This window comes from Vigna umbellata, chromosome 9 (genome assembly GCF_029865625.1).
Source record: "Vigna umbellata cultivar VRB3 chromosome 9, Vumbellata_1.0, whole genome shotgun sequence".
Taxonomy (NCBI): Eukaryota; Viridiplantae; Streptophyta; class Magnoliopsida; order Fabales; family Fabaceae; genus Vigna; species Vigna umbellata.
The window spans coordinates 51,996,379-52,006,573 of NC_142173.1; the positions used below are offsets into that span (position 1 = coordinate 51,996,379).

General features: G+C 34.4%; 1 protein-coding gene across 1 annotated transcript; it reads left to right on the plus strand.

The window, feature by feature from the left end:
* Positions 1-2,591: 2,591 nt before the first annotated feature.
* Positions 2,592-3,056, plus strand: LOC148193849 (uncharacterized). The gene is made up of 2 exons (XM_088098655.1): positions 2,592-2,910; positions 3,001-3,056. The coding sequence occupies exons 1-2, from the start codon at positions 2,592-2,594 to the stop codon at positions 3,054-3,056; spliced, it is 375 nt and encodes a 124-aa protein (XP_087954781.1).
* The last annotated feature ends 7,139 nt before the right edge of the window (positions 3,057-10,195 follow it).

A 10,195-nucleotide genomic window follows, 5' to 3' on the forward strand; every position in this document is an offset into this window, starting at 1 on the left:
ATATTGTGTCAAGGGTTACTCTATTTATCATGATTATATTGTGTCTAGGGTTACCCTATTTATCATGATTATATTGTGTCTAGGGTTACTTTATTTATCATGTACTCTTGTATCAATTTATTCTTATGAATAGAAGATTATAAGAGGGATTAATCAAGCCCTCTAGAATTATTTTATAATTTAATTCTCAAGTTGGTATCAAAGCGGGTCGATCTCGCTCTGGTTTCTGTCTCGTAGCATCTGTTCGGCGCCATCGTTCGCTGCCGCCCGCCACCGTCCACCGCTACTCGCCGCCGGCAACTGTCGCCGTTGGCCGCCGCCGTCAGTCTCCGGTCGTCGTCCGACACCGTCGGCTACCATCCGCAGCTGGCCGCCACCAGCCATCGTCATAGTTTCGTCCATCTAAACCCTTAGGGTTTTCTTGTTCCTCGCTGGTATGGTTCAACCTCTTCAAAGATGACGTCTAGCAGTACTCTTTCCTTCTCCGGAAGTCCATCAATTACCTCCGAGAAGCTAAATGGAAAAAATTATCTATCATGGTCTGCTGCTGTTGAAATGTGGTTCCCTGGCTATGGACATTATGATCACCTTGAGCGAGATGGAAGCCATGTGCCTACTGAAAAAGTTGATTAGTGGAAACAAGCAGATTTCCAGTTGTGTGCCCTATTATGGCAATCAGTGGAACCTAAACTTCTTATATCTCTTAGGGCTTTCAAAACTTATCATTACTTTTGGAAGAAAACTAAAAGCATTTATGCCAACGATATTCAACGTCTCTATGACACTACAAACAAGCTTACATCTCTTAAAATGACAGATCGTGATATGGTGTCCTTCATGGCTGAAGCCCAATCTATTATTGAAGAACTCAGGATGTTTTTGGAAGCGGACCCATTAGAGGATATCAAAATGAAACTAGACAAATTTTACATGGTGTTGATCCTTCGTGCCCTACATCCCGATTTTGATCATCTTAGAGATCAACTTCTGACCAGTCATGAGGTCCCCTCCATGGAAACATTGACCACTCGCCTTTTGCGTGTCCCGATACCTCAAACTCAGGAAGCGCATGAACTAGTGGAACCATCTGTCATGGTTGCCACACGAGGAAGAGGAGGACGTGACACTAGAGGAGGAGAACGAGGAGGTCGGGGACGTCCTCAATGCACATACTGTAAAAGGATGGGTCACACTCAAGAGAATTGCTACTCCTTACATGGTTTCCCTTCCAAAACTGCCAATATTTCGAAGATTGAAACTTCCACTTCGAAGACTGAAACTTCTACTATAGGTTCTCCGAGGATGAATATCAAGATTATTTAAGGTTAAAGTCTAACAGTTTGGAACAACCATCTCAATCTCCCAGTACATCAATTTCTCAATCCATGAAAGGTCAAAATTCATGGGTAATTAACTCAGGTGCTTTTGATCACATTTCTGGTAATACCTCTTTGTTCTCATCTATTTCCTTTCGAGAAAAACCTCATTTCATAACCCTTGCAAATGGATCTAAAACTTCCTCCAAAGGAGTCAGTCATGTTTTCTTGTCTCCCTCCCTCAATCTCAACTCTGTTCTTTTTGTCCCTAATTGTCCTTTTAATTTAATTTTCCTAAGCGAGTTGACCAAAATGTTAACTTTTTTAATAACCTTTGATCACAAATCTTTTGTTATACAGGAGCGTGGTTCGGGGAGACAGATTGGAGAAGGATATGAAGCTGGCGGATTATACCATTTTGGATCTCGTCCAAGGGTGTCCTGTGTTGCTGCTCCTAATCCTAAACTGCTACACGATCGACTTGGCCATCCTCATTTGTCCAAATTAAAAAAGATGTGTCCTAAACTTAGTGGTCTCCAGACCTTAGAATGTGAGTCATGTCAATTAGGAAAACATGTTAGATCTTCTTTTCCTAAAAGGTCTCAATCAATATGTAATTCTAGTTTTTCCATCATCCATTCTGATATATGGGGACATAATCGTATCTCTTCCTTTGGTTTTAGATATTTTGTTACCTTCATTGATGAATATTCGAGATGTACTTGGGTTTATCTTATGAAAAATCGTTCTGAATTGTTAGCCATCTTTACATCCTTTATGAATGAAATCAAGAATCAATTTGGTCAAGTAATCAAAATATTAAGAAGTGATAATGCAAAAGAGTATTTCTCATCCTCCTTTTCTACCATCATGAGTTCCCATGGTATCTTAAATCAGTCTACTTGTCCTCATACACCGCAACAAAATGGTATAGCAGAACGAAAAAATAGACACTTGGTTGAAACTACCCGTACCCTTTTGCTTGGTGCCCATATTCTTGTCCATCACTGGGGGGATGTCATCTTAACTACATGTTATCGTATTAATAGCATGCCCTCCTCCTCTCTTGATAATAAAGTCCCTTTCTCCATTATTTTTCCTAATGATCCTCTCTTTCATACATCTTCCTGAGTGTTTGGTTGTGTATGTTTTGTTCATGACATGTCTCGCGGTCTAGACAAACTCTCCGCTCGTGCTCTCAAATGTGTCTTCTTAGGCTATTCTCGACTTCAAAAAGGATATTGGTGTTACTTTCCTGAAACTAAGAAGTATTACATGTCTGTCAATGTCACATTCTTTAAACAAACTCCTTACTTCTCTCCATCTATTCAGAATGTTTCTATCCTCCAACAGGTCCTTCCTATTCAAATGGTTGAGTCAAATAGTCCCACTGTCTCTCTCATTCCATTTCTTGATCAGAATCCTCCTGAACCCATTTCTCCACATACTGAGATCATGCCACACAGGGCTTCAATGGATAATCCACCTCCCCAAGACAATGATGAATCTCCTACTTCAGATTCTTCTCCCTCGTTACCTCCTCCCACGCCTCTTGGTGCAAATGATTTAGCATGGCCTATTGCTCTCAAAAAAGGTACTCATTCCACTCGAAACCCTCATCCCATTTATAATTTTCTTAGCTATCATCGATTGTCGCCCTCCTATTTTTCTCTTTTATCCTCAGTGTCTTTTATTGTTATACCCAAAAGTGTGAAAGAAGCACTTGATCATCCTGGATGACGACAAGCTATGATTGCATAAATGCAGGCTCTTGACCATAGTAATACTTGGGAGCTGGTGCCCCTTCCCCCGAGCAAAAGGCAATTGGTTGTCGATGGGTGTATGTAGTTAAAGTCGGCCCTGGTGGTGAAATTGATCGACTCAAAGCCCGACTTGTTGCAAAAGGTTACACTCAGGTTTATGGTCTTGATTATTGTGACATTTTCTCTCTTGTAGACAAGATGACTACTATTCGCCTATTTTTTGTCATGGCAGCCATTCGTCACTGGCTACTTCATCAATTGGATATCAAGAATGTCTTCGTACATGGTGATCTTGAGGAAGAAGTATATATGGAGCAACCTCCTGGGTTTGTTGCTCATGGCGAGTCTGGTATGGTATGCAAACTGCATCAATCTTTATATGGCCTCAAGCAATCACCACGTGCTTGGTTTGGAAAGTTTAGCTCCATTGTTCAAAAATTTGGGCTAAAACGCTGTGAAGCAGATCATTCAGTTTTTTACTGTCATTCTTCTCTTAGAAAATGTGTTTACTTAATAATATATGTTGATGATATTGTCATTACAAGAAATGATGTTGTTGGAATATCTCAACTAAAAGAGTACTTGGAAGTCTCAAATACTTCTTAGGCATTGAAGTAGCGCAATCAAAAGATAGAGTTGTAATCTCCCAAAGGAAGTATGCTCTTGATATATTACAAGAAACATGCATGATTGATTGCAGACCGGTAGATAGTGCCATGGACCCAAACCAGAAATTAAAGACAGAAGAAGGTGAATTATTCTCCGATCCAGAGAGGTATAGGAGGTTGGTTGGAAAACTAATTTATCTCACTATTACAAGGTCAGATCTATCCTTGCAGTTAGAGTGGTTAGTCAGTTCATGCAGACTCCATGTGTTGACCATTGGAATGCTCTCATTCGCATTCTAAGGTATGTCAAAAAGGGTCCCAAGCAAGGATTGTTATATAAAGATAAAGGAAGCATTCAAGTCTCTAGGTATTGTGATGCAGATTGGGCAGGTTCGCCTATTGATAGACGGTCTACTACAGAATATTGTGTTTTTCTGGGAGGAAACATTATTTCATGGAAAAGTAAGAAACAAAATGTAGTAGCTCGATCAACCGCTGAAGCCGAGTATAGGGCAATGACGTCACTAACATGTGAACTTATATGGGTGAAACAATTCCTTCAAGAGCTTAAATTTTGTGCCATCCATACTATGAAGATGTATTGCGACAATCAAGCTGCTCTCCACATTGCATCGAATCTAGTGTTTCACAAGAGGACTAAACATATAGAAATTGATTGTCATTTTGTTCGTGAAAATTTGTTGACTAAAGAAATATGTACTAAGTTTATTGGGTCAAACAATCAACTCACAGATGTATTGCCTAAGCCATTAAGGGGCCCTCGGATTGAGTTTATTTGTTCCAAGCTTGGTACACACAATTTGTATGCTCCAGCTTGAGGGGGAGTGTTAGAATATTTATCCTATTTTATCATCATTATATTGTGTCAAGGGTTGCTCTATTTATCATGATTATATTGTGTCAAGGGTTACCCTATTTATCATGATTATATTGTGTCTATGGTTACCCTATTTATCATGATTATATTGTGTTTAGGGTTACTCTATTTATCATGTACTCTTGTATCAATTTATTCTTATAAAGAGAAGATTATGAGAGGGATCAATCAAGCCCTCTAGAATTATTTTATAGTTTAATTCTCAAGTTTCTTCACCAGGTAGTCCTAGTCAACAAATAACCTTCCGTTACCTTAGACTAGTTGAGTATTTGCACCACTCCTAGTACTAGACAATCCTGGTATCCTCTGATACGTTGCCTAGATTTCCTTAACTCCTCAGAGCTTCAACAACAAGTGTTTTAATTCTCTTCAGATTTACAAGTAAGCAAATATTACAATGAAGCTCGAGAGGGTTGCTTGACTATTCTTCTTTTTCTCTTGCTTAGATATTTTCTTTTGCTTAAGCTTTTTTGTGCTTCTCTTTTAAACGCTTTTTGTAAGATGAATATTTTCGTTGTAAGCTTTTTTCCATATTGAGAGTTTAATTAAATACCCTGGGGTATAGATAGCTTACGCATTTAGCATAACTCTCTTTCGACACTTTGACTTGTGGGTAGTTTAGCGTTGTGGTTGGAAACTTTTATCCTACTTGTTTTCCTACGTGTTTTCCTAAGTCTTTTCTATGTTGATAGATGATTTGGGAATCTTGTTTCTAGCGTTGGTGTTTCTATCTATGTAATTCTTTGGGCTTAGGTATTTTCATATTCTTATATCGTTTAATGTTGTTTGATTAAACTTCAAAACATGAGAGCATTAAAAGGTGTAGACGATTTTGTCTTAACAATATGTTTTGAACACGCAATACAACTTAACATTTATCAACGTTCAAAATATTTAATGTGTATACGATAAAGTGCTTCGATGCTTGTATACCTTGTTCTTGATATTTGTGTAGATTATAAAAGTACAAAGACTTTATCAGAATCATTGCATACAAGATAAAGACGTTGAGAAATATAAAAACCTTTCTAGGAATGCTTTCCTTGAAGACATCATTTTTTGACACATTGTAAAAGTTACGCTTTGCTGAAAGCTATGACGAAGCATTGTACCTCTACAAAGCATACCTGACTTTGACTTCTCACCTAAAAAGGATACCAACTCTACATGAAGTCAACCTCTCTGAGTTTGACTTCTCACCTAAAAAGGATACCAACTCTACATGAAGTCAACCTCTCTGTCTAACAAACATTTCTCAATGAAAGTTATAAATAGACGGATGCATGAAGGGGAGTCAAGAAGGATATCATAGAGAACTTTTGAACGCTTATACAAACTTGTTGTTACTCTGTCCATATATCATCTAAAGCTAATTTTCTAAGAGAAAGAGCTTTGTAAAATCTCATATTTCTTTTTATTGATTTTATCCTCTCTCAGAGAGTTCCCAATCTGTATTTGCACTCATAACACTGATTGTGTTGGATATTCTGAAGAGAATGAAAACACTTGGCGTTTAGCTCAGTTGAGTTAAGCAATCTAGACAGTTGTCTATGGTGATACCGGAAGTGGTTAGAATATTTGTATACCAGGAGTGGTTAAACTTGGACTAGTCATGTTGACTACGTAAACCAGGATTGATGCTAATATTCGTTATAAACTTGGAGAGATAAAACTTGTGTAATTTTCTTAAAGATTAGTAAACCCCCATAAGTGTTCTTAAGAGAGAAGTGGACGTAACTTACTTTAAGTGAACTAGTATAAAATCTGTGTTATTGTTTTTCTCTTTGAAATGTTTTTTTTATATACCATCTTTATAAAATCTGGCGTTTAACCATCTTATTTAAATCATATATTTTTTGTGAATTGACACTGCTTTGTGAAAAAGTTTTTAAAGATAAATTATGTTAAACAAAAAAATATTTTCATTTTTATATTGAAATGTAAGTCTTAATACAAAATGTTGTCACTAAAATTTGTTGGTTGGAGAAATAAAACATTATAATTAAAAGAAGAAACCTATTTAAAAAGAAAAAAAATTATGTTTTCTTAAAATAGAAATAACAATGCGTAAAATCGAGTAAAACTGCGTGATGATAACTTGCTACAAAAAAAATTGTGTATCAAGATCAACGAAAAAACACATCCTTAAAATGAAAAACTAAACAAGAGGTGCTAGTGCTAAACAACGGGTGTGCCAATAGGAATAAATTTGTTGAGAAGCCTCTTCTTTCGATGAGTTTGCTCTAAAATCCTAAAGTGAGATAATGAATCTTTGATTGAACAGGCATTTTCATTTACTGGGCCTAACCTATGATTTGTGTAACTGTTTTGCATAAGTATATATCTTTCTTCTTGTACCCATATTTTCTTACTGCACCGGCATAGTCCTATGAAAATAACTTAACTACTCTTGATGAAAAAAATATTAAAACGCTTGATATTTTCCCTTCATTCAAAGCATCAGCACAGCACCTCCATAGATGTGGTTTGTGTTCACAATCTATTACCTAAAGATGGCCTACATTCATCCAATGTCATTTTGGAATTTTCCAAAATAAGGTGGTGCAGGAATAAAATAAAAAGTGCAGAAAGAAATTCCCTTTGCATAATTATCTTAAGTAAAAATTGACGTAACCTTTTTCCTTTTAAAGTAAATGTTTCAATAATAAGCCTTTTAATAATAGAAATACGAAAAAAAGCTTAAATGATCTCTTTGGCCACCATCGTAGTTCTTATTGGTCATGTTGGACATGATCTTATAATTTAGTAATATATAATTTTTTATTTAATAATAATGAATGGATTTGTAGTTGTGTTTCCCATTCAATAAATATTATATATATATATATATATATATATATATATATATATATATATATATATATATATATATATATATATATCAATAATTTAATAAAGTATTTGAACAGATAAATCAATAATTTAATAAATATAAATATATAAAAGATGTGATGGAAAGTATATAATGTAAATATTGAACATCTAACTTACATATTTTAGTTCCTAATACTTATATTCATTATTTTTAATTTTCCTAATATATATTTATATCTAGTATATTTAGATTTTATAAAAGTATACTAATAGGCATTAATTTTTGATAAATATCCTCATATAATATTACTAATTCTAATAATGTATATAGTTTTATTTAGTAATAATTGAAACGTCGTAATTTCATTTTCCACATATGATATGTATTTTATGACTTTCATTTGTTCATTAAATAATAAAAATACATTAACTCAGAGATTAAATATTATTTTGGTAGTTAAAGGAGCATTATTTCACATGTGATTAGAGCCGTCAAAATGGGTTACAAACCATGGGTCAACTCGGGCCACCACAGATTCGGGCCGGGTTGGGTTTAAAAAAATTGAATTTATTTTATGCGGGTCAGATTTAAACCCGGCTCATTTAGACCCAGTTCATGCGGGTTGAACCCGTGGTGGGCCGGATTGGCCCACCAACCCACCTACCTAATTTTATTTTTTTAATTTATTATTTTATTTATGAAACCCTAAAAAATAAAATACTCTCTTCACTCACTGTGTATACCAAAAAAGTAACCTCTGCTCTCACAAATCACTCTCACGGAACTTGCTCTCATTTACGGTGTCACTTTCACTTCACTGAAATTCTTCAAGGAGCAGGTAAAACACCCTTTTTTTTCTTCTCTTTTCACCACATTTTTGTTTTCTCACTTCTCTTTCGTTTTTTTTCCCCGAAAACCCTATAATGACAAAAATAGGGGTTTTCGAAATCCTTATATATTAGAGTTTGTTCATTTTATTTAAACAATTTGAGTATATATTATTTGAACAAGCTGCTTTTGATATCTTTGCATTTGGGAAATTGTGTTACAGATTAAACTATTAATTTTTTGTTGATGTTGTTGAGTACCGGTTCTCTTTCTTTTTTAACTAATATTTTTTTATTGTTTTTCAGAATTGTTCTGATCTTAGGAAAATCTTTATCAGGATTTGGAGACAACAAGAATGAGGATCAAAGGTTGCAAGTGTTCAACTACATTCAGGTTGGTTTGACATTTCCTCCTTTTGCATATAATATAGTATTATTGTGCATGTTTGTACTGTTGGGATTGAGGATTGTTCTGTAGCAAACAGAGATGATGAATGACTTATGAAAGGCTATCATGGTCCATAAATATTTCCAATTGTTCCAATATTTAAAACGTTGTGAAAGGCTGTCTGTCATGGTCCATAAGTGGATCATATTCAAATTGGTCCAATATTTAAAATGAGTGAATTTTTCTAATCCAATTTTTACGTTTTTTAAACCAGAAATGAAAAAAAAACATGAGAAGAGTGTGAAAAACAAAGAGTAAAGACATGAATAACTAATTATTTTGCTTATATTGTAAAATATATATACATACATATATATATATATATATTTAAAAATGTGAATTATATTAAAATTTAATTATAAACTTATTGAATACACAAGATAAAGATTACAAGTTAAAATAATTCCAGAAACTTATAACACTAAATTGAGATATACATTCTAAAAGAAAAAAGATAGATACAGTAGAGATGCTGTTACATATTTTCCAGTAGAGATAGATACAACAGAGATATACTAAATTAGATTTGATGTTTATATATGTAGCTAATGAATTTCTATTACTGATTCAGTAACATGGTCACGATTACCAATGCTCCATGTTGCCTTTATAACATGCAATGTGTGTTGGACCAGAAGGATGAATTAAGGTTAAGACCAGACATGCTTTACTTTTGCTAGAGAAAGAAATTCTTGTCATGCTTCTACATTTTTTTCATCTATAATCTATTGTTCCAACACGTTGAATATTGCTTGATTACAGCTAGAGTTGTTATTATGATGCAGTTGGTGTATTAATGATATATTATTTCTGTTACGATGATACTAATAAGGACCGCTTTCTAGGTTACGAACATTTTCATTAATTTTTAAGTTTAGAATCACACTAAATCATGTTAATGGCTTAACCCTGTTACTGTCACATTGTTCTTTTTCCTATTTATATTATTTCATGTCATTATACATATTCAGTCAAGATTCTCTTGGTAATATTTTGTTTGTATTTTTTATTTAGGTAATTGGGTCTCAAGACAAAATGAATTCTAAAACCATAGATGATAATTTGAATGATTCTTTGCAACCAACCATGAAAGATATTGAAAATGGGGATAAATATTTGGATAGAGAAAGTAAAAGACCTAGGATAAGTACTTCAAAAGTTTGCGATCATTTTACGAAAATTGGTCATAAAGATGGTAAAGAAAAGGCAAAGTGCAATGGATGTGGTGCAGAGTATGCTAGAGTATGCTGCTGGTGGATCAAAAATAGGGACATCATCAATGTTGCATCATTTGTCAAAGTGTTTGGTCCTAAAGAAATTAAAAGACAATGATGTGGGGAAAATGATAATTGATCATGCTGGGAAATTAAGATATAGGGAAATTGACCAAAAAGTTGTAGATGACCTTATTTCAATGGCTATTATTCAACATGGGCTTCCATATAATTTTGTTGAATATAAGTGGATTAAATAATTACTTGTATATCTAAATCCAGATG

Excerpts from the sequence above, each read along its gene's own strand:
- LOC148193849 (XM_088098655.1), top strand. The coding sequence starts at position 2,592 with ATGTCTGTCAATGTCACATTCTTTAAACAAACTCCTTACTTCTCTCCA. Across the intron at positions 2,911-3,000 it reads GCCTATTGCTCTCAAAAAAG|TGTCTTTTATTGTTATACCC; the intron begins GTACTCATTCCA and ends TTTTATCCTCAG.